The 24976-nt window shown below is 45.8% G+C and overlaps 3 protein-coding genes across 4 annotated transcripts in view; 1 reads left to right on the top strand and 2 right to left on the bottom strand.

Moving 5' to 3' along the window:
* chm (CHM Rab escort protein) overlaps window positions 1-10581 on the bottom strand; it is an 18286-nt gene extending 7705 nt beyond the window's left edge. For both annotated transcript variants that reach the window (XM_063485370.1, XM_063485369.1), the window contains exons 1-11: window positions 10326-10581; window positions 9122-9188; window positions 8760-8832; window positions 8542-8666; window positions 8358-8467; window positions 8237-8283; window positions 7999-8145; window positions 7757-7873; window positions 3958-4069; window positions 3637-3859; window positions 1834-1911 (exon numbers count right to left, since the gene is read on the bottom strand). In XM_063485370.1, coding sequence (XP_063341440.1) covers window positions 1834-1911; window positions 3637-3859; window positions 3958-4069; window positions 7757-7873; window positions 7999-8145; window positions 8237-8283; window positions 8358-8467; window positions 8542-8666; window positions 8760-8832; window positions 9122-9188; window positions 10326-10377 — 1151 coding nt within the window. In that variant the 5' untranslated portion in view covers window positions 10378-10581. The remainder of the gene's footprint in view (window positions 1-1833; window positions 1912-3636; window positions 3860-3957; window positions 4070-7756; window positions 7874-7998; window positions 8146-8236; window positions 8284-8357; window positions 8468-8541; window positions 8667-8759; window positions 8833-9121; window positions 9189-10325) is intronic.
* A 7943-nt stretch (window positions 10582-18524) lies between these two features.
* On the bottom strand, window positions 18525-23091 carry LOC134637365 (GTPase IMAP family member 7-like). The gene is made up of 2 exons (XM_063487772.1): window positions 22975-23091; window positions 18525-19415 (listed from the first exon to the last, which is right to left on the bottom strand). Exons 1-2 carry the CDS (start codon window positions 23089-23091, stop codon window positions 18525-18527), a joined length of 1008 nt encoding a protein of 335 aa, XP_063343842.1.
* Window positions 23092-23146: 55 nt separating this feature from the next.
* Window positions 23147-23812, top strand: LOC134637359 (GTPase IMAP family member 7-like). The gene has a single exon (XM_065471782.1). The coding sequence runs from the start codon at window positions 23147-23149 to the stop codon at window positions 23810-23812; it is 666 nt and encodes a 221-aa protein (XP_065327854.1).
* The last annotated feature ends 1164 nt before the right edge of the window (window positions 23813-24976 follow it).

The following is a 24976-nucleotide window of genomic DNA, read 5'->3' as shown; positions in this document are numbered from 1 at the left end:
GCACACGCACACACACAGTCAGAGCGGCTTTTAGCTGCGTTAGCATTTTTACTCTACAGTCTCAGTAACGAACAACAACCAGACGGGATCATCAGTCACAATGATCTGTTTTCAGGTGTAACTGAAACGTCTCTGACGTTTTCTCATCAACAAACTGATCAAACTGAAGCTCCCAGGAGGAAACCATGAAACACCAGCTACACAGTTCAGAACTCCATTAAGAATCTGTCTCATTTAAGATTTTCAGCTAAACACAGTTGAGCGACTGTCTGGTTACATTTGAACCAGTGCAGAGTAAAAATGAGCTCTGTCATCACTGCAGGAAATGATGCAAACATCAGAACAAACAGTCCACCGACAATCTGTCTGATTTTAGCTTCATACAGTCGTCTGTGGTTCAGTACAGACGAGACGGATTTAATCTGAACAAACACAGGAAACCAAGAGCTGACCCAGAGTAATCTGATTACTGCAGCCTGTGATTTACAACTTTAATTTACCAGGAGGGAAGTCACACGGAGGGATGCTAACAGGCTAACAGGCCGTGTCTGTGCATGTGTGTGTGTCTGTGCATGTGTGTGTGCGTGTGTGTGTCTGTGCATGTGTGACCTTCCATATACAAACCTACCTGTCAATCAATCATTTAATCAGAAAACTGACGAGGCTGCAAACAATGATAGAGAGACACTGACAATGAGAGAGAGAGGGAGGGAGGCGTGCAGAGAGGAGTCATCTATCAGAGAGGAGGGGGAGGAGGGGGAGGCGGCCGCGGGCTGATGAAGAGCCTCAGAGGTTAAATTATGATGTTCATTTCCTCTCCATAAATTGAATATTTTACTGATCATAAATTATCATCCAATAACAGCTCAGCACAGGAAGGTTCCTCTCACTCTCTCTCACACACACACACACACACACACACACACACACACACACACACACACACAGAGTGGTTGCCGTGGCAGCCTGTGTGATCAGTGCTGTTTGTTCAGCCTTTAATCAGGTTAAAGGTTAAACACAAATGATAATAACTAAGCAGGAAGTGATTCACAGCAGCGGCCAATTAAATGCTCCAGAAACGTTCGGGGGCGTGGCCAAACCAAACAAACACACCCTGCAAGTTAGCATGATTCACGTGTGTGTGTGTGTGTGTACATGCGTTACCATGGAGACAGTCAGAGGACAGGGATGTGTGTGTTTGATAAATGTTTTCATAAAGAACTGAAACTTTGATGTAAACACATATTTCCTCACCTCCATGTTTGATTTTATAACTCTGGTTTTTCTTTCTGTCAACTTTAGATTTGAAAAACTGTGAAGTATAAGAAACAAATGAAAAGTTTCTCCTGAAACATCCAATCACAAACATTTAATTTGAAATGCCACAGGAAGTGCTGTTTGTATGACCAGCACGACGCGGCGCAGGTTAACGATGAGCGAGACTTTAAACAGAGCAGAGAACAGACGGGAGGAAGTGAAGGCCAAACGCCAGCCCGACAGGAAGCTGAGTCTGAGACCTCTCACCTGTCAGTCACAGTCTACTCTACTCTGTTCTACTCTACTGCGCTCTACTCAGAGGTTTGATTCTAGTGATGGAGTTGCTCTTGTGACTCAGTGACATCACTGACAGTCTGATGACATCACACTGTCAGCTTGACTCACCTCACTCGGATCCCCGGCTGAGTAGGTACTAATAAAGTACCCAGTACTACCAACTATCTTAGGCAAAACCCTAAAAACCATGTCGAGCCGAGTATGTGCTGGCTGTACCAGTACTACAGAATTATACAGAGCACTGACAGTACTACAGTACTGCAGGTACGGCAGGTGTACCTGTTGGAGTCCTTGTCCACGATCAGGCAGCTGACCGAGTGTCTCAGGCAGTAGATCCCTCCAAACACAGCACTCATCCTGAAACACACAACAACAAAGCAGCCAATCAGCACGCAGGAGAACATGTGATCTGTCTGTGCACAAGTATGTGGACACCACACGCACTTCCTGACCTCCAGCGAGACTTTCAAAATAAAAGTTTTATTAAGGCTAATTAAGGATTAAGGAGCAGGATGTCTGAGGGTATGGTTACCTTGGTGTCTCAGCCAATTGTCTGTCTGTATTACTGGCCCCTCCCCCTCCAACACCGCCATAGATTAATAACATAATGAAATTACAGCTGCTCCATAAATCAGAGCAAAGGGCTCTCATTAAACACACACACACACTCCACTCAGCTGTAAGTGTGTGTGTGTGAGAGAGACTGTGTCGACCTTCTCACGCATAGCTAACACACACACGTAACATCAATGTGTCATCATGTGTTAATTACAGCGTGTGTGTGTGTTCTCATTAATTTGATGCCGAGCCAAATCACACACACAGTGCTCTGTTTTCCTTTAATCAGGAATCTGTGTGTGTGTGTAGGTGTGATAACAGCATCTGTCACATGACCTTTGACCTTTGCTCTGAGCCCGCTCAGCATCTGTTTCCATCTGAAAAAAGCTGCTAATCAAATCAATTTATTTATATAGCACTTTTCACAGGATAAAAACCACAAAGCGCTTCACAGTAATATAAAACAGAAATACATAAAATACATTAATAATCAAACATACAGCACAAATCTAATTAAAAGCCAATCTAAATAAATGAGTCTTAAGCTGCTTTTTAAAAGAATAAATACAATCAAGACAACGTAAAGATGGAGGGAGAGCATTCCATAACCTGGGGGCCACCGCTCTAAAAGATCTATCACCTCTAGTCTTAAAACGAGTTCGTGGGACTACCAACAGCCTTTGATTAGATGATCTCAGGCTGTGAGAGGGAGTGTGGGATTCTAAAAGATCAGAAATGTAGGCAGGGGCATCACAATTCAAAGCTTTAAAAGTCAGTACCAAGATTTTAAAATGAATTCTAAAATGTACTGGAAGCCAGTGTAATGAACATAACACTGGTGTAATGTGCTCTCTTTTTCGTGTCTTGGTTAAAAGCCTTGCAGCAGCATTCTGGACTAACTGGAGACGGTCAAGATTCCTTTTGCTCAAACAAAGAAAGAGACTGTTACAATAATCTAAGCGAGAAGAAATAAAAGCATGAATAACCATTTCTAACTCAGATTTAGACAGCAAAGTTCGCAGTTTGGAGATGTTTCTTAGCTGATGTTTCTTAGCTGATGTTTCTTAGCTAATGAAACTAAAATAATCACACAAGTAAAAGCACTGGCTGCTGCCCCTCTGCAGGCTTCCAGAAGCTGTCCAATCAGAATGAAGTGGGCTTAAGCAGCTGGTTTCACACCTGAGGAGCTGCACAGAGGCCCAGCATCAGACAAAGAAAGATTATTATGATCCGTGAATCATGCAGAGCTGCTCCTGCAGAAGAATAAAGAACAGAGCTGAGACTCAGGACGGATCCTCCCCGGACACCTGACCGACGCTCCTGGTTACCTGTAACCTGTTACTCACCACGTTTGTCACTCTGGTGGCTTCATCACGTCCACGTCACACTCAATACATCAGAACTCAAACAGTTCTCGCAACAGGTGAGCTCTGGGCGACTCCCCAAGGGCTCAGGGTGCATAGTAGCCTGCTAGCTGAGCACAGTAGTACTCACTCACAGTAGTACTGTAATACTGGTTCTTACCTGCAGAAACACTGGGGAATCTCTCCAAGTCCGTACACGGGAAACAGAAAGGGAGTGTTGCCATAGCGACCCAGGCAGCGCAGGAAGTGGCGCGTGGAGGCGAGCCCCACCTCGGTGAGTGTGTCTTCTGTCACCATGGCAATGGAGTGAAGCAGGAAGTGCTGCAGGTTGTCGCCCAGGTGCTGCTCGCGAAGGAACTCCAAATATGGCCGACCGTTGTAAGCTGGAGGATGGGGAGGAAGTGCATCATTACCCACAATCCTCTGATGTTAGTAAGAGTGACCTTATGATGTCAGCAGGTGGACAGGTGAGGCATCTCACCTTGGTGCTCCTCCATCTCCTCCACACAGGAAGTCAGGAAACGCATCAACTTCCTCTTTTCAACCACAGACAGCTGACGGCTCGCAAACACGTCTGCTCTGCTGCAGGGCACCTGACGGACAGGCGAGCGCAGACAGGTGAGCTCAGACAGGTAAACGCAGTAGGGCTGCCACAATTATGTCGAATATCAAAATCGCCGACGACTAATTTAATAGTCGACGCGTTGTTTGAAGCTTTGTAAGATCCCAAAATACGCAGGAATAAGTAGTAGGATTTAAGAGTGTAATAACGTACTGAAACAGAAGATGGCAGCACTGCATGTACAAGGATGCCAGCTGCCGTTAAACCCCGAAGAAGAAGAAGCAGTGTCCGGTATCGTAGCTGTGTCCAAATTCAGGAACCGCATCCTCCTGTGCCCGCATTTGTAGGCCGATTACGTTACAGCGACAAGACAAAGGCTGTCCAAATTCGAAGACTCCGACAAATGCGTCCGACAAATTTGAAGGATGGGTCGGGTGTATCCTTCGTGGCCCAACCTATCCCAGAATTCATAGCGCGACCCTGCTCAGTTTCCAACAATGGCGGCAGCTACTTAGTTTTAGTAATACTCTCATTGTTGTTTCTGGGTCACAAAATAAACTTTTAATATCTTTTCAGGCGAGAATGTAGCTGTGTAAACCTCAAATATCTGCTCAGTTTATCAAGACACCACATATTTTCAAAAGTGCTCCGACGTTTTCGGAGACGTCTGTTACCCACCAGCTCGATAGCGAGCCGGGGTTCAAGGCACACTAGAGCCGCTGAGAACACCGGACTGCCGGCAAATCGTTTTCAAACCCACCGCCGTCTTTGGCTACTCAGGTTAAACATACATAAGTCACTTAGATAACTTAAAAATGTTATTGTTTGGCTTTTTTCAGTATTTTATTTGTTCCTGAGTAAATCGGTTTGGCTGAGATTAAAGTTATAGTTTTTACACAGCTGAATAAATGTCAAACAGACAACTGATTATCAGAAGTGTGAGATGCTCGAGAATTTACTCCGGTGTCCTGATATATTTTAGATAGCAAGGAGCAGACGGCTGAGTTTATTAAACTCCACCGAAACAATCTGCAAATTTCATTAAAGTTTAATAAACTATCATCTTGTCTTTACTTTTAGCTAGCACCTTAAACACTTAAAGCTGTAAGCTAATGATAGTTATATAAGAGCAGATGCTGCTGGTGCAATAAGCTGTACGTTTTACGTCCAATGGATGATGATCTGATTAGTCGACTAATCGCAAAAATAATCGGTGACTAGTCGACTATCAACATAATCGTTTGTGGCAGCCCTGAAAAACAGACAGGTAAACACAGACAGATGAGCACAGACAGGTGAGCGCAGACAGGTGAACACAGGCAGGTGAGTACAAACACGTAAACACAGACAGGAGAGCGCAGACAGGTGAGCGCAGACAGGTGAGCACAGACAGGTGAACGCAGACAGGTGAGCGCAGACAGGTGAGCGCAGACAGGTGAGTACAGACAGGTAAACGCAGACAGGTGAGTACCAACAGGTAAACACAGACAGGTAAACACAGACAGGTAAACGCAGACAGGTGAGTACCAACAGGTAAACACAGACAGGTAAACACAGACAGGTGAGCGCAGACAGGTAAACGCAGACAGGTAAGCACAGACAGGTAAACGCAGACAGGTAAGCACAGACAGGTAAGCGCAGACAGGTAAACGCAGACAGGTAAGCACAGACAGGTGAGCACAGAAAGGTAAACGCAGACAGGTAAACACAGACAGGTGAGTGCAGACAGGTGAGCGCAGAAAGGTAAACGCAGACAGGTAAACACAGACAGGTGAGCGCAGACAGGTAAACACAGACAGGTGAGCACAGACATGTAAACACAGACAGGTGAGCACAGACAGGTGAGCGCAGACAGGTGAGCGCAGACAGGTGAGCACAGACAGGTGAGCACAGACAGGTGAGCACAGACAGGTAAACGCAGACAGGTGAGCGCAGACAGGTAAACACAGACAGGTGAGCACAGACAGGTAAACACAGACAGGTAAACGCAGACAGGTGAGCACAGACAGGTAAGCGCAGACAGGTAAACGCAGACAGGTGAGTACAGACAGGTAAACACAGACAGGTAAACGCAGACAGGTGAGTACCAACAGGTAAACACAGACAGGTGAGCGCAGACAGGTGAGCACAGACAGGTAAACGCAGACAGGTAAGCACAGACAGGTAAACGCAGACAGGTAAACGCAGACAGGTAAACACAGACAGGTAAGCACAGACAGGTGAGCACAGAAAGGTAAACGCAGACAGGTAAACGCAGACAGGTAAACACAGACAGGTGAGCACAGACAGGTAAACACAGACAGGTAAACGCAGACAGGTGAGTACCAACAGGTAAACACAGACAGGTGAGCGCAGACAGGTGAGCACAGACAGGTAAACGCAGACAGGTAAGCACAGACAGGTAAACGCAGACAGGTAAACGCAGACAGGTAAACACAGACAGGTAAGCACAGACAGGTGAGCACAGAAAGGTAAACGCAGACAGGTAAACGCAGACAGGTAAACACAGACAGGTGAGCGCAGACAGGTGAGCGCAGAAAGGTAAACGCAGACAGGTAAACACAGACAGGTGAGCGCAGACAGGTAAACACAGACAGGTGAGCGCAGACATGTAAACACAGACAGGTGAGCACAGACAGGTGAGCGCAGACAGGTAAGCACAGACAGGTGAGCACAGACAGGTGAGCACAGACAGGTAAACGCAGACAGGTGAGCGCAGACAGGTAAACACAGACAGGTGAGCACAGACAGGTAAACATAGACAGGTAAACGCAGACAGGTGAGCACAGACAGGTAAGCGCAGACAGGTAAACGCAGACAGGTGAGTACCAACAGGTAAACACAGACAGGTAAACGCAGACAGGTGAGCACAGACAGGTAAACACAGACAGGTAAACACAGACAGGTGAGCGCAGACAGGTAAACACAGACAGGTGAGCGCAGACAGGTAAACACAGACAGGTGAGCACAGACAGGTAAACACAGACAGGTAAGCACAGACAGGTGAGCACAGACAGGTGAGCACAGACAGGTGAGCACAGACAGGTAAACGCAGACAGGTGTTTATTATTTATCTAATTCAGTCCTGACAGAAGCTGCTAGGTTAGCTGCTGTCATCAGTGTGCAGTTTAACGGTTTGACTCTTATACAACAGCCTGCGCAGGTCAACTAAACTTAGCTGCCTAGGCCGAGACCACCCTCACTGACCTCTGAACAAACCCGTCTCTGAAAGACGACAGACCTCTGAGCTCAGCAAAGAGAAGCCCGGTCACTGGCACCACACCATCACTGATTCACACGTGGAGGCGACACAGCTGCCAGTCTCACAGGTCGATGCCAAAACCATTTAAGACCTACTTCACCTCAACATTTACTTTGTTTTCTACACAAACATAGAGAAAGTACTTCACACAACAGAGTAAAATGCTTCCAGTACGAGGCTGTGACTCTGATTTCTACCTGTGGGATCAAACAGCCCTGGTTCATCACACCTGTCTGAGGAGAGCTGTCGGTCTGCTGTCTGTCCTTCAAACATGATCCCTCTCAGTCTGAGCTGCATGTTTGCAGCAGCTTGTGAAGAGTTTAGACCTTTCAGAGCAGGTGCTGATGTGATGACACCTGTGTTTGTTGTGTTGATTTCACTCGTCTGAGTGCGACTGTTGTTTCTGTCGTTCTCATGCAGACATGACCGACACACGAAGACAGAAGCAGATCGTACCTGCTCCACGCTGCCGTGGCGATAGGTCAGTATCCTGGTCACATTCTTGAACTCTGCATAGCGACTGACGTTTGATTTGATGAGCAGGTCGACCAATGAGCCGCGAGAGTACATGAGCTGGAGGGAGATGAAGATGAAGCACACTGAGCTTGGGTCAAACAACCAATCAGAAAGCAGTGGGATACACCGAGGGACACGATTGGTCGAGAGGACTGTCCTTTGCTGTGCTGATGTCACGTTACCTTAGAAACCAGGTCGATGTTGAACCGGCGTCCTTCCTTTACCAGCTGGGTGTAGCTGATTTTCTTCCTGGTTGGCTCTGATTGGCTGGGAGGAGCAGAGGGCTGTGGCTGATCCACTTCTGGCTCCTCCCCCTGTTCCTGAGCAGCCTGTGATTGGAGGAAGTATGCAGTTATTATTGTTCGGAACTGGCCAATCAGGAATTGATGTGAATGTCAGGGGAGGGCTGCTCTTCCTCACCTGCTTGTCTCCCTCAGCGGCCTCACCTGTTTCTTCTTCTTTTGAACCTGAAAGAGCTGATTGGTTTAAAACCTGCTAATCAAAGCTCAGAGAGTCGATACGGGATCAATATCAGACAGACCTGCTGATTCGGTCTCTGATGGCTCTTTAGCAGCGTCTTCACTTGCTGCTCCCGCCTCTTCTTCTTCTTCTGTGGTGTTTGGAGGCTCCTCCTCCTCCTCTGCTTCCTCACTGAGACGTATCGATACCTTAATCAATAAACTGATCTCTGACTGATGTGGCCTTACAGGTATGCAGGAGTTTACCTGACGTAGCAGAACACCTGCAAGTTTCTGATGGAGGCGGAGTCTGAGCCTGACAGGTAGATCAGCTCCTCCCCTTCTTCCACCAAGCTCGACCGATCCTGGACCTCCTCTGACAGAGACTCTGCCTACAAACACACAGGAAACTGTCACTGGTGACTTCCTGTTGGGCATCTGGCCCCGCCCACCAGATCAACAACCTGACAATCAGTAACGCTTACTTGAATCTCCTGTATCCAGGTGAGCAGAGCGTTGAAGGTGAAGCTCGCCCAATTGGCTGCATAGTAGCTCCGCCTAAAGACACACAGGAAGCTGTCACTTCCACAATAAAAGCATCGCTCTATGCTCTTATTCTGACACTCTGACATCAATCAATTGATCTAATTAATTGATCGATCTCTGATAAAATATTTTATTGCTGTAATGTGAAGGCGTTTCTATAGCAACACCCTCAGTTATTAATATACAAATACATCAATAACTCAGCAGATACTTATTGATTTTTACCTCACCTTTGAAAACATTCTGTGATTGATAACATTGAATATTGATCAGTAAGTGTTCTTGATGAATAAGTAATGACCTGTCAACATGAAGAACTCTCTGTCCAACTCTGGAACACGCGGCTGCCACCACCGACTCAGCAAGACCTGATCACACAATCAATAATCAATAAGCAGCAGCAGGCAACAGGAATGAGGGGACATAAGGAGGGAAAGCTAGGAAAGGAAACAAGGAGAGAGAAACCAGGCCTCAGCACAACCTGCACACAAAATCTATCATCAATAATAACAGGAAAGGAAACAAGAAGAAAAGTCTAGGAGACAAAACAAGGAGAGATACCAGAGGAGGAAATGAACAAGGAGAAACAATAAGGACAGAGCAGAAGGAGAGGAGACAAAAAGACGTCTAGGAGGCAAAATTAGGAAGAAAAACAGGGAAAAGAGACAAGAAGTTACATGAGAGGAGGACACAAGGAGAGAGGAAACAAGGAAAGAAAACAGGGAATGGAGGAGAGGGAACAAGGAGAAACAACAAGGACAGGACAGAAACAAGCGCAGGAGACAAGGAAACAAGGTCAGAAAACGGAAGAAAGGAAACAAGGAACTTGGAAAGAAAAAGGAAACAAGTAGATGAGGGAAACAAACGAGGAGACAAATGAAGGACAGTAGATAAGGAGAGAAGAAGGCACTGATCCTGTATCGATCAGGTTATTGATAACATGTGATCACTTTACTACTGATAATTATGAAAGTAAACCCTAAATATTGACTATCGATCATTAGGACTCAAAGTGGTTCAGTGGTTCTGTTCCGATACCATAACTCGATCACACAGACAGCTGATTCATCCTGACACACAAACACAGTTAGCATCACTTAGCCTAGCCGTTAGCTTCCTAACCATAAGAAACAGATGGCTGTTAGGAGTGCTAGCCTCCGTTAGCAGCACTGCGAGCTAACCCTGATAAAAAGCTAAAGGACCTAACGTTAGCGTCAGCCCAACAGCCGCTGTCCTGCCTATTAAAGTGATCAATGAGTGATCAGACATTTATTAAATATATCTCATATGAGCGCTGAGTCTATGTATCCAGGGGCTAACCGCTGGCCGAGGGTTAACGGCTAGCCGCTGTTATTGAAAATGCATTGGCCGTTAGCTGCAAGCTAATCCCTACTCATACCCCTGTTTTGTCCGGTTTACACCGGGATCCCGGGATGTTTCGGACCGAGCCCCGGCCACGACACGGTCCGGGTTAGAAGACCGCCTAAAACCAGGTGTTGGAGTACCTGTGCCCAGAATGACCACGTCAAACTCAGACGGCAGATCCTCCGCAGCCATGTTGTTAGCAGGGAAACACAAAGTCACGTGACAGGGTTTTTTTTCCTCCTTCAAATCACTGATCGATGAATTATCGAAAATAAAATTCTACACTTATTTTCTCCCGAGGTTCTGAAAGTGTTGCATCTTTGTTCCTGTTTCTGTGACTCGTTGATGTCATCATGAAGCAGCTCTGCCAGCTGTTCCCACATCTGTGAATCAGCAGGAAACCAGGTCTGACGTCACTGTGCCACCCTTTAGTGTACTAATCAGAAGCAGCAGCTGATCACAGAATAGCTGGACATGAGCTTGTAGCGTAAAATCCTCCTTTTAGACAAACACACGAATATGAAACATGTAAATGGTGAAGGTGGTGCTGATTATCACTCATAATGAGACGCAGCACATTTATATGAGTCATTTATTCATTCTAACTTGCTGAAGTTATTGTGTTATAGGCTTTACTGTTGTGACACTGACAGTTTTCAATGTTAGAGACAAAGTTGTTAATGAACAAAAACAATGAAATAAAAGATTTTGCTGTGAACAGACATCATGCCGTCAAAAGAGCTCTCCATGAAGGTGAAATAAGCCATCCTTAATCTGCCAAAACAGAAAAAACCCATCCCAGAAACTGCTACAATACTAGAAGTGGCAAAATCTACAGTTGTGAGGTGTGGTGTGACAACAACGAGGGCATCGTCTTTTCTGCAAGACGCTGCCGCTATGACTGTTGCTGCTGGGAATACCAGGAAGGGAGGCATTCCAAATGAATGGCCAAACTCTCTTTGACCGACAGTTCAAACTTTGGACAGACTCGCAGGTCAGGTATGATTTGAGCCAGTTGTTTGATGTCTGGGAAACTCAGGGGAAAAGCAGTGGATAACAGGAAGTTGTCACAAAACACTGTCTGTATTTCAATTCAATTCACTTTTATTTACACAGCGCCAAATCACAACAACAGTCGCCTCAAGGCGCTTTATATTGTACAGTAGACCCTACAATAATAGATAGAGAAAAAAAAACCCAACAATCATATGACCCCCTATGAGCAAGCACTTTGGTGACAGTGGGAAGGAAAAACTTCCTTTTAACAGGAAGAAACCTCCGACACAACCAGGCTCAGGGAGGGGCGGGGCCATCTGCTGTGATTGGTTGGGGTGAGAGAAGGAAGACGGGATAAAGACATGCTGTGGAAGAGAGACAGAGATTAATAACAGATATGATTCAATGCAGAGAGGTCTATAACACATAGTGAGTGAAGAAGAAACACCCAGTGCATCATGGGAATCCCCCAGCAGCCTACACCTATTGCAGCATAACTAAGGGAGGATTCAGGGTCACCTGGTCCAGCCCTAACTATATGCTTTAGCAAAAAGGAAAGTTTGAAGCCTAATCTTAAAAGTAGAGATAGTGTCTGTCTCCTGAATCCAAACTGGAAGCTGGTTCCACAGAAGAGGGGCCTGAAAACTGAAGGCTCTGCCTCCCATTCTACTTTTAAATACTCTAGGAACAACAAGTAAGCCTGCAGTGTGAGAGCGAAGTGCTCTAATAGGGTGATATGGTACTACAAGGTCATTAAGATAAGATGGGGCCTGATTATTTCAGACCTTGTATGTGAGGAGCAGGATTTTGAATTCTGGATTTAACAGGAAGCCAATGAAGGGAAGCCAATACAGGAGAAATCTGCTCTCTCTTTCTAGTCCCTGTCAGGACTCTTGCTGCAGCATTTTGGATTAACTGAAGGCTTTTCAGGGAGACTTGTATGTGTCTCTTATGTTAATCCGTGGCATGGTTTACACTCCAGCAGTAATCCCACTGCTCCAAGAGCAAATCCTTCCCCAAGGCAAAACCTAAGTATGCTGGGTCCAGGTTTCTTCCTGTTAAAAGGGAGTTTTTCCTTCCCACTGTCACCAAAGTGCTTGCTCATAGGGGGTCATATGATTATTGGGTTTTTCTCTGTATGTATTATTGTAGGGTCTACTGTACAATATAAAGCACCTTGAGGCGACTGATGTTGTGATTTGGCGCTGCATAAATAAAATTGAATTGAATTGAATTGAAAATTCTCCTCCATGGTCCATGGTGATGTTTCGCCCTCCTCGGTGTCTATGTATATTAGTGTTTAGCTCCCTCCACACATTTCTGCAGTCCTCCTGGAAACAAGAGACGCTACAGTACGTACATTCCCAAACAACCGGCCAACAGAAACACTTTCACTTTACGAGCAGGAGAACTAACTGTGTTCACCGTACAACAAGCTCCAAACAATTCAAAAATTCTCACAAGCAGGTGAGTTATAATGAAAGGTGGCCATTTATTTTGTCTCAGGAGAAGAATGCAAAATGCAAAGGATATAAAAGGAAACTGAGAAACTCACACAAAAGCCTATACTGGTGAATAGCACTAGGAACTACAGGAAACAGGAAGACAAAAGCTAGCAGACATGTGGGAAAGATGACTGACATTCCAACAAAGGACAAAAGGAGAGTGAGACAGGAGGGTGATAATGGGAAAGAGTGGAGACAGCTGGGGAGAACAGGTGAACTAAATCACAAGAGACGAGACACATGAAGCAAAACATAACACACACAAGATATAGGTTGCCAAAATAAAACAGGAAATAACAGATCAAGGAAACAGAAATGGAGGAGGGCGGGAGAGGACGCTGGACAGACCCGGTGCACCTAAACGCGTAGTGAGGGTATGCTGGGAACGCCTAGCAGAGGCCCCAGTCGGTGAGATCTTCAACGCACACCTCCGGCAGAGCTTCAACAGCATTCCGAGGGAGACTGGGGACATTGAGTCCGAATGGACTATGTTCAGCATCTCCATTGCCAAAGCTGCTGCATTGAGCTGCGGCCGCAAGGTGGTTGGTGCCTGCTGTGGTGGTAATCCCCGAACCAAATGGTGGACACCAGAGGTGAAGGGAGCCACCAGGCTGAAGAAGGAGTCCTATCGGGCTTGGTTAGCCTGTGGGACTTCGGAGGCAGCTGACAGGTACCGACAGGCCAAGCGGAACGCGGCTCGGGCAGTGGCTGAAGCAGAAACTCGGGTGTGGGAGGAGTTCGGAGAGGCCATGGAAAAAGACTTTCGGACTGCCTCGAAGAGATTCTGGCAAACCATCAGGCGTCTCAGGAGGGGAAAGTGGTGCTCTACCTGCACTGTGTATAGTGCTGGCAGAGCGCTGCTGACTTCGACTGAGAAAATTGTCGGGCGGTGGAAGGAATACTTCGAGGACCTCCTTAATCCCACTGACACGTCTTCCGAGGAGGAAGCAGAGTCTGGGGATGAGGGGGAGATCCGGAAATTGGCGGATCTCACCCCCGCCAATTTCTGGGGGTGAGATCACTGAGGCAGTTAAACAACTCCTTGGTGGCAGAGCCCCTGGTGTGGATGAGGTCCGCCCCAAGTTCCTGAAGGCTCTGGACGTTGTAGGGCTGTCCTGGCTGACACGCCTCTACAATGTTGCGTGGAGATCAGGGGCAGTACCCCTGGACTGGCAGACCGGGGTGGTGGTCCCCATCTTTAAGAAGGGGGACCGGAGGGTGTGTTCCAACTACAGGGGGATCACACTCCTCAGCCTCCCTGGGAAAGTCTATGCCAGGGTGCTGGAAAGGAGAGTTCATTCGCTAGTCGAACCTCGGATACAGGAGGAACAATGCGGTTTTCGTCCTGGTCGTGGAACACTGGACCAGCTCTTTATCCTATCAAGGATACTTGAGGGCACATAGGAGTTTGCCCAACCAGTCTACATGTGTTTTGTGGACTTGGAGAAGGCATTCGACCGTGTCCCTCAGGGTGTCCTGTGGGAGGTGCTGCGGAAGTATGGGGTGTCTGGCCCATTGCTACGGGCCATTCGATCCCTATACAACTGTTGCAAGAGCTTGGTTCGCATTGCCGGCAATAAGTCGGACTCGTTCCCGGTGGGTGATGGGCTCCGCCAGGGCTGCCCTTTGTCACCGATTCTGTTCATAATTTTTATGGACAGGATTTCTAGGCGCAGCCAAGTGGTGGAGGGCTTTCACTTAGGCGGCCTCAGAATCTCATCTCTGCTTTTCATGGATGATGTGGTTCTGTTGGCTTCATCAGGTGATGGCCTCCAGCTCGCACTGGAACAGTTCACAGCCGAGTGTGAAGCAGCAGGAATGAGGATCAGCACCACCAAATCTGAGGCCATGCTTCTCAGCCGGAAAAGGGTGGAGTGCCCACTCCGGGTTGGGGATGAGTTCCTGCCCTAAGTGGAGAAGTTCAAGTATCTCGGGGTCTTGTTCGCGAGTGATGGGAGAAGGAAGCCGGAGATCGACAGACGGATTGGTGCTGCACCGGTCCGTCGTGGTGAAGAGAGAGCTGAGTATAAAAGCGAAGCTCTCAATTTACCGGTCGATCTACGTCCCTACCCTCACCTATGGCCACGAGCTGTGGGTAGTGACCGAAAGAACGAGATTGCGGATACAAGTGGCGGAAATGGGTTTCCTCCGAAGGGTGGCTGGCCTCTCCCTTAGAGATAGGGTGAGAAGTTCAGCCATCCGGGAGGGGCTCAGAGTAGAGCCGCTGCTCCTCCACATCGAAAGGAGCCAGCTGAGTAGGTTTGGTAATCTGATAAGGATGCCTCCTGGGCGCCTCCTGGGTGAGGTGTTCCGGGCATGTCCCACCGGGAGCAGGCCCCAGGGCAGACCCAGGACATGCTGGAGAGAGTATATATCTCGGCTGGCCTGGGAACGCCTTGGTGTTCCCCCGGATAAGCTAGAGGAGGTGGCTGGGGAGAGGGAGGTCTGGGCTTCTCTGCTTAGGATGCTGCCCCCGCGAACCGGCCCCGGATAAAGCGGAAGAGGATGGATGGATGGAAACAGAAATGCAGATTTGACACTAAGACAAGAGTAAACAAACAACAGAGACAGAAAGGGAAACAAATATGTATACAAGACTGACTAAATACAGAGAATGCTAGAGAGGACACATCAAGCTTAGACTAAGACATGGAAGGGAACTAACCAACGAACTAAGAACTAGAAGCACGAATAACTAAACTAGGATGCAGTGGGAAATAATACTAGACACCAAGGATTAAACTATGTAGAACTAAAAAGAAATCCAAAAATAAACTGAGAAATAAATCATGAACCCACAAGAACTCAAAACAGTGGGAAACACTCAGGAGCCCTGAGACTTCAGCCTTCTTGAAGCTATTCTTTGTTCTGTTTTATGCCAAGATGATCTGACACCGCTTCATAAAGTCTGAGCTCTTGGAATGAAAAGTCCGTTTTTGTCTTATAGACTCTAGTTCCATTCATGTGTGTGCGTTTCAATAAATCACTGCACCAGGGGAAACAGGTGATGGGGTGGCTCAAGTCTTTTGCACAGTACAGATTCTGGAAGCATATGGGAGAATTTTATAGTGCATTATAATTTTGTAACTGACCACTGGATGGTACTACCAGCAGTAATATGTCCTCGTCATGCTGACATTTTAAAAGTGGAACCATGTTTCTAGTGTAAAGCAATGGAAATGCATTTTGAAGATATATTCATGTTTGTACATTTGAACCAAATGTAAGAACACTTCCATAATAAAGTCAAGAGTTACAGCAGTTTTAATGGATATGACCACACTCTTCAAGATAAGTCAGTTGGTGATTCTAAACTAGCCCTAAATGTGATGCCACCCTATGGCAGCTGTGATTGGTTCCAGACCAACTGACCCTGGTATAAGGGGAAGAAAATGGATGGATGGATGGGTTTATGGGTGGATGGATGGATGGATGGATGGATGGATGGATGGGTGCGTGGGTGGGTGGATGGATGGATGGATGGATGAGTGGGTGGATGGGTGGGTGGATGGATGGATGGATGAGTGGGTGGATGGGTGGGTGGGTGGATGGATGGATGGATGAATGGATGGATGGATGGATTTATGGGTGGATGGATGGGTTTATGGGTGGGTGGTTCAATGGATGGATGCATGGATGGGTGCATGGATGGATGGATGGATGGGTGGGTGGGTGGGTGGTTCGATGGATGGATGGATGCATGGATGGGTGCGTGGGTGGGTTGATGGATGGATGGATGGGTGCGTGGGTGGATGGATGGATGATGGATGAATGGATGGATGGATGGATGGATGAGTGGGTGGATGGATGGGTGGGTGGATGGATGGATGGATCGCTTTCCTTTGCAACACCTGGAGAATCTATCGAGGTTACTCTGGCACTCCAGTTTCAGATTGAAGTGGTGTGATAACTCACATTACAACAGTGTGAGATTCATCTTACAGAAGATGAAGGAGATCCATCCAACTCTTCTTGTTAGAAAGCCGACTGTTTACACGTTGTTTGCTTGGTTGAAGTGTTGTGGTTTGTTTATTGATAGTGTTTTTGCTGTGAAAAATTATGTGTCCTACGTCATTGAACTCACCTTATCTATGCTAACGCTCCCTGAATGCACCACCCTGTGCCATGTGCTGCTAATCTGCCTTCATAGCTGCTGATAGCCATCATTCTTTCCTTGTGTCCTCTCACTAGCAAGTTGGGGTTTTTTGGTTTATTGCTGTGTGTGAATGCCAGAAGGTGGGTTCTGTTTACATGATGTTGTGTATGTCAAATGCTATTTTGTGTATTTGTTCCCTCGTGACTATGCTAATGTTATCTTATGCTAATACGCTATGTAAACTACTAAGTTAGTTAATGCTAGTTATAAACCTTGTGTAATTGTTGAAGTTGTTATACACGTGAGTGTTGAATACAGTTTCCTTGTCCAATCTCTGTGCTAGAATTATGTGTGGGCATGTTGAATGTTTGATGCGTGCTGTACTGATAGTTGCTTTATGTATCGTTACTACAGACCACAGCTGAATAAATCTACTAAAGCTACTTCCGTGTTCTTTAACCAGAACACACCCACCATACCTTCCCACTCTACATCAGCTAAACTCCTGGAGAGAACACTCTCTCCATTTTACTTCTTGTCCTGCCAGCCTTTGATAAGCCCCCCGACAGCCAGGACCAAATGACTCAGTGAAGCACTCTGGTTAACACCAGCTCCCTTCTCGTAAAAGTTCTTAGCTGCTGTACTTGAAGGTCTAAGTACATTCTTACTCCAAAGGAATGTCACAGTCTGGGACGAATTCATTATGCAATCTGCACTCATACATCACTGAGGAGGTGCTGCTGGCATTTAAAGAAACCTCTGATTCGAGTACATCAAGACCAGGAGAGCTTCACTTTGAATACAGTTATATGCTTTATTTATTGCTTTTACAAGCTGACAGCAGCGATCAGTGGAGATTCAACCCAGGACTGTGTTGTGATTCTGGGGCTCAGTGAAGAATCCGATTTTTAAAAAGTTGTCATTGTTTTTTCAGGAGTGTTGTAAACGGAAGAAGAATCATTAGCTGCTGTTCATCTCAGAAGGACGTAGAGGTCTTCTAACAGTCCACATCTCCCAGCCACAGGCTCAGACTGAGGCTTGTTACTTGTTTAGATGCTTTAACCAGAAAATACAGTAAACAGATGATGAATGTACTCCTCACCTCTCAAAACTCAAAATTTATAATGCTCTTTATCAGTTTTCCACATTAGCACCTGCTTTAATTATCAGGAAGGATGATGTACCAGTCTGTTGTGCTGATGGTCAGCCTTCGTTCCTACGCTCACCTGTGGTCACGAGCTCTGGCATCACAGATACAAGCAGCAGAAATGAGCTTCAGGAGGAGCTCAGAGTACAGCTGCTGCTCCTCCACATCAAAAGGAGCCAGCTGAGGTGGTTCGACTGGCTTGAGAATGCTTCAGTTTTCCCCTCCAGACCACCTGGAGGAGGTAGCTGGGAGAAGGAGGTGTGGGAGTCTCTGCATAGTCTACCACCCCAGAGACATGGCCCAGGATAATCTCCATGTCTCTGCAGTGCAGTATGAAGAAGTGTTTGATGTGTGAGATCAGAGGCAGGTGTTTATTACCCAGGAACACACCTGATAGTCAGCAGATCAGTGTGGACACAGAGTCATCTAAAACTTTTATATGCAAAAGACCTACTGATTGTTGTGGACTAAACTATTCTTGTTTCCCATTAATCATCAATAACTGAAAATTATTAGTGAGCTGACGAAGCTGATCACTGGATGGACAGCATGATATAGTCAGAGCAGGTTGTTGGAAGTTGTCATGGGATCAAATTCACTGAGTAACACACTCTTTCTCTTTCACGGCTACAGCTGTAGCTCCCACTGCCGCTCCCACAGCTGCTCCCAGTGGACCAAACACACTTCCCACTCCCGCCCCGATCCCCACCCCCTTCAGGAACTTGTTCTTTTTCTCTGCACGCCTTCTTGCTTCCTGCTCTTCCATCGCTATATTTTCTCTCAGAAGTCGCTCCTGCTCTTCTCTGACGGCTCTCTCAGCCTCCTGCAGCATCTCATTGGTGTAATATTTTCCTCCATTTCTCTGAACAGTTGTGTTGATCTTCTCCAGCAGCTCTCTGACCTGAGAGGGATCTTTGATTTTGTTGTTAAAAACATGATATCTTCCTCCACACTGTTGGATGAAGCCACTCAGAGACGGACTTCTGTTTATCAATTTGTCTATGTTAGCTTCATTGTCCACATCATCTCCATGTGTGAACAGTGCCATAGTATAATCTGCTGCTTCTTCTCCAAAGATCTTCTGCAGGATTTTCACTGTTTGTTGTTCTTCTTTGGTGAATCTGCTAATCTGGATCACGATCAGGAACACGTGAGGACCAGGAGCAGCAAAGGAGATGCATCTGGCAACCTCTCTCTTCAGCTCGTCTTCAGGTCTATCAGTGTCAAACAGTCCTGGAGTATCAACAACATCCAGGATCTGACAGTCTACCTGATCTGTTATTTTCTGACACCCTACTGTCACTGAAGAAAAAGCAGCTATAGATTCAAAAGCTTTTCTTCCTAAGATGGTGTTTCCTGATGCACTCTTCCCAGCTCCTGTTCTCCCAACAAGCACCATCCTCAGGTGTGGAACATCTTCAACTGCTGAAGAACATAAACAGATTACTGCTGTTATTAGTGGGACTCCCTCAACCAGCTCGTCACACTAGGACAGTTACATATACAGAATCAGGGATAGGTGACACTGATGATGAAGTACCAAGGAAGGAAAACCCAGGAATCGGGGAAGTAAAACTTACAGCATTACATAAGGACTGATTACTGAAATAAAACAGGAAATGACTCATGACTAAACATCTGAACAATCCAAAACAATCACACATCAATCAAAACAAAGACGAGAATGCTAACCATAATTTCCTCAAGTTTACGAGAACCAACAACCAAACTGGCAGAACAGGATTACTCCGCACATCGAAATCCCCCGAAATCAGTTTTACTGATAAAGTCAGGGCATCAGTCTGAGAGTTTTTCTATCTATCTATCTGTCTGTCTGTCTGTCTGTCTGTCTATGCCATTCAAAGTGAAGACTGGGTGGGTTGGCAGGCTCTGGTTGGTGTGGCTGTTGGCTGTAACCCTGCATAAAACAAATCTGTTCTTACCACTGCATGAACCACATGTTTCAGGATTTGTTGTTGCAAACAAATAAACATAAATTAAAAGTAACAGATAAATAAGATCTACACACAGGGCACAGAAATAAAGACTCACAGCTCAGGTAAACAGGCAGCTCTGGAGTTTCTGACTTTTATCATAAAACGTTTGTCTGAACAGTAAATCAGAATCAAACTTGTAGATGTACTTACGTCGTTTGAGCCGGCCATGCTGGTGCTGCTCTCGATTGTGAAAGCTGTCACAGCTACATCAGCTCTGTGCAGATTGCCCCTCCCTTTAATGCCACCATATCACATACAGGAACAACACTCCAGCTGTCACATCAGCACTTAATGACTTGTTAAAGTGACTATAGGGCAGATTCCAGAGAGAGGACAGTCCTCAGTGGGTTTGTATACCACTCCACGTTCTGTCACATACATAAACCTGCAGTCGTGGGAGGAGGCCACATGGTTGGAAACTGGCTCACAAATGTTTCCTTTTAGGGGAAATTTTAGCCAAACTGCCATCAACCAAAAACTTTTAGTCTTGTTATCAATCAGCTGGATCATTCCATGGAACGTCAGTACCATCAGTTTGTTTACTCTGTTAAAAAAAGGCAACATTTTAACCTCAAAATACACTGTTGGCAAAAGTATTGACTCTTATATAGTATGTATATAGAGACGCACATACATTCTTATATTTGTACATATATTTATTCTCATAATTCATATAACTCATATTCCTATTCTTATATTTGTCTTTGTTTCTTATGCTTCTTGTATTTTGCACCTCTGTTGCTTGTGACGCTTGCACACAAGAATTTTCACCCACATGTGCTGTACCAGTGTCCCAGCACTGTCCTCCCACTCGGATGTACTTGCCTGGATGATTGAGCACACTGACACTGATGGCTGTGTTTCCCTGTGTTTGGTGCGACAGCCCGAGTGTTGTTCCTGTGTGTAGGACAGGTCTGGCACCTTGCATTTAAAGGGAGGGACAATCTTCACGGTGCAACAACCTGCTCATGCAAAACATTTCGGCAGCAGGCATGTGACTGTGACACAGCTTTAACCCTGAGCAGCACCAACATGGCCGGCTCACTACCTCGTAAGTACATCTACAAGTTTTATTCTGATTTACTGTTCAGACAAACTTTGTATAATAAAAGTCAGAAACTGCAGAGCTGCCTGTTTACCTGAGCTGTGATAAGTCATTCCTGTGACCTGAGTCTATGTCTCTTTAATCTCTGTTGCTTTTTAATGTTTTATTTGTTTGAAACACCAACACCTGAGTTGTGGTTCATGCAGTGGTGAGAACAGGTCTGTGTTACACAGGGTTGCAGGCACACCAACCACAGCCTGTCATTTGTCTTCTTAATAAACCGTGAGAGACTAAAGAGACAAATCAATAACTCAAGCTTCATCCCTGAGTGTATCCACTCGCTCGACAGACAGAGCTTCCACAGACGGTGACTGTGAACTGTGTCCACAAAGTGGAGTGAAAGCTCAGAGGTGTCTGCAGCACCGACTCTACAACAGAAACGGACTTTAAATGATTTCCTGTAGATGATCAGAGCAATGCTGTTCTGCCAGTTTGACTGTAACTTCTCATAAGTGTCGAGCTAATTGTGGTTAGTTTTTTTTATGACAGTGATAGTTTGGATTGTTGTGATGTTTCAGTTCAGGTGATCATCCTGAAGTTTTCTCTGCCCTCAGTAATGTTACCTGTGCTTTCTTCCACACCTGCTGCACTCATCTCAGTATATATACACCCTCGTTAACTTCTATGGGTTTATATATAACCACAGAATAATGTTTGCAGGTTTAGGTGAAAATATATAAACACATCCTCAGCTTAACGATGACGGAGGAAACCTGGTCTTGTTAGGAGAGACGGCATCCATCCCACTTTGGATGGAGCAGCTCTCATTTCTAGACATATGGACAAATTTATTAAACCCCCCAAAATATGACTATCCAGAGTTGGGACCAGGAAGCAGAGTTGCAGTCTTACACGCCTCTCTGCAGCTTCTCTCCTCCTGTTACCCCCCAAAAACCCATCTCCATTGAGACCGTGTCAGCTCCCAAACAGACAAAAAACAAACTAAAAACCAGCAACAAACAACTTAAACATAAAAAATCACAAAGAAAGAACAATACAGTATCCACATCTGAACCAAAGAGTAAAACAGTGAAATGTGGATTATTAAATATTAGGTCTCTCTCCTCCAAGTCTCTGTTAGTACATGACTTAATAATTGATCAATTCAAAATCCTGCTCCTCACATACAAGGTCTGAAATAATCAGGCCCCATCTTATCTTAATGACCTTGTAGTACCATATCACCCTATTAGAGCACTTCGCTCTCACACTGCAGGCTTACTTGTTGTTCCTAGAGTATTTAAAAGTAGAATGGGAGGCAGAGCCTTCAGTTTTCAGGCCCCTCTTCTGTGGAACCAGCTTCCAGTTTGGATTCAGGAGACAGACACTATCTCTACTTTTAAGATTAGGCTTCAAACTTTCCTTTTTGCTAAAGCATATAGTTAGGGCTGGACCAGGTGACCCTGAATCCTCCCTTAGTTATGCTGCAATATGCGTAGTCTGCCGGGGATTCCCATGATGCACTGGGTGTTTCTTCTTCACTCACTGTGTGTCTAAACACCTTTATTGCTTTACAGTAAAAAGCAACTGTTTTGGGGATTTACCCCAACATTTACCCCTCAGTCAGTCATGGTTCAGAGACACCACTGTGTGGGAAAGAAACACAACAGTTCCACACTCAAACTGTACATTTAACCTCAGTTCATGTCACCAAAGTTCATGACAAGAACAATTAGAAAAGACAGAAGTATGACGGAGGCTGGCGAGGAGGAAGACCTGACCCGCTGGGCATGAGGGGACTGAAATATGGGTGGAGTCTCTGGGTTTGTAGACGAGCATGAAGTGGTGAAGCATGCCTCTATAGATACGTGCGGGTGACCTTCTTGCAGCTTCTTCATGTTGGCCTGTGGATGCTCAGGTATCTCTTATTCTATGGTCTGACTCCACGTCTCAGTCCGGATCACCGTCCCTCTCTTTGAGAACACTCAGACACACTTATGCACTCTGAATGACATGCTGATGTCCTCGCTGTAGATCCTGCTGATCAACACGTTGATGCCTCGCTCACTCCTGACACACAGCGTGATGTCATCCATGTACAGGAGGAAGCAGAAGGTCATTCTCTGTGTTTATATTTTACTATTCCACATGATGACTGAGGGACTCCCACTAATAATGACAGCCATCTGTTTAACTTCCACAGCAGATGCAGAGGACCTCCACCTCAGGATGGTGCTTGTTGGGAGAACAGGAGTTGGGAAGAGTGCATCAGGAAACACCATCTTGGGAAGAAAAGCCTTTAAATCTACATCCTCTTTTGCTTCAGTGACGTCAGAGTGTCAGAAGGAAACAGGAGAGGTGGAAGGACAGACGCTGGCTGTCGTCGATACTCCGGGCCTGTTTGACATCACTGTGTCTGAAGAGGAGGTGAAGAAACAGTTTGTTAGATGCATCTCCTTTGTTGCTCCTGGTCCTCACGTGTTCCTGATCGTCGTCCAGATTGGCAGATTCACCAAAGAAGAACAAGAAACAGTGAAAATCCTTCAGGAGATATTTGGAAAAGAAGCAGCAGATTATACTATGGTGCTGTTCACACATGGAGATGATGTGGACAATGAAGCTAACATAGACACATTAATAAATGGAAATCAGCGTCTGCATGGCTTCATCACTCAGTGTGGTGGAGGATATCATGTTTTTAAGAACAGAAGTGAGGATGTCTCTCAGGTCAGGGAGCTGCTGGAGAAGATCAACACCATGGTTCAGAGCAACGGAGGAAAATGTTACACCAATGAGATGCTGCAGGAGGCTGAGAGAGCCCTCAGAGAAGAGACTGAATGAATTCAGAGAGAAGATACAGAGATGGTGGAAGAAGAAGCAGGAGGTGCAGGAGGACAGGAAGAGAAAAAGAAGAAGTTCCTGAAGAGTGTGGGGATCGGAGCGGGTGCTGGAAGTCTGCTGGGTCCAGTGGGAGCAGCACTGGGAGCGGCAGTGGGAGCTGCTGTTGCAGCAGCGAAAGAGAAAAAATGTGTCATACTGTGATATGAAAAGCAATTTTAATGTTATCATTAGTCATGATTAGTTACTGATCATCTGACCTGTAAGAAATGATTTTCATTCACAACCATCAGTCGGTCATATCATGGATTAAAATGATATTATGGATAAATTGACAGCTGACACACTGCACCTGACTTCCTGAATATCAGCATCCAACACATTTTTGTTCCTGTGTAATAAAAATAAAATGTTTCTTTGTAAATAAAAAGCTCAGAGTGGATCTGTGGCAGGATGTCAGCTGTGCAACAAGTCCAGTCGTGAAATTCCTCACAAATATTTCACAGTCACCTGTTAAAGTCATCATAACAAAGAGGAAGTGGTTGGGACTGACAACAACTCAGCCATGAAGTGGTTGGCCACGTAAATCAGCGAGCGGGGGCAGGTGAGGCGCAGAGTGACCGTAGGTCACCAGCTTTCTGCAGAGCCAATCACGACGGACCTCCAAACTTCAGATTAGCTTCATGGAATGGGTTTCCATGGTGACCAGAGCACTGCATCCAAACAGCAAGCGTAGACCAAAACACTGGATGCAGTAGTCTTGCTGTAAACTGCCTGATGTACTTCTTAGTTGTGGTCACTTCCTAGTTGGATCAAATTATTTGCTCTTGCTAACTTGACAAAAACGTTCTCCCAGAAGCATCATCAGTCCTCTAAGTCCATATTCTAATTTTTTAAACCTTCTTGGGTCATCATCGGTGATGTTCAGTATTCAGATTGTTACACAAAGAAAAGTAAAGTAATATGCATTAGCTGCTACTCTTCTTAAACATACTGCAGTATGTTACTTGACTCTGTTCTGGAGAAAGTATTTCGTTGCACTACTTATGACATTACTTTTTCTTTACTCAGTAAAATAACCTGAAACGCATTTCCTCATCTTCAACAGTTAACAATATAAACCTGAGGCTACAGTCACACACTCCAACACAAATCTTATTCTAATGA

Source organism: Pelmatolapia mariae, linkage group LG10_11 (assembly GCF_036321145.2).
Source record: "Pelmatolapia mariae isolate MD_Pm_ZW linkage group LG10_11, Pm_UMD_F_2, whole genome shotgun sequence".
Taxonomy (NCBI): domain Eukaryota; kingdom Metazoa; phylum Chordata; class Actinopteri; order Cichliformes; family Cichlidae; genus Pelmatolapia; species Pelmatolapia mariae.
This window is presented reverse-complemented; position numbering and strand designations above follow the sequence as displayed.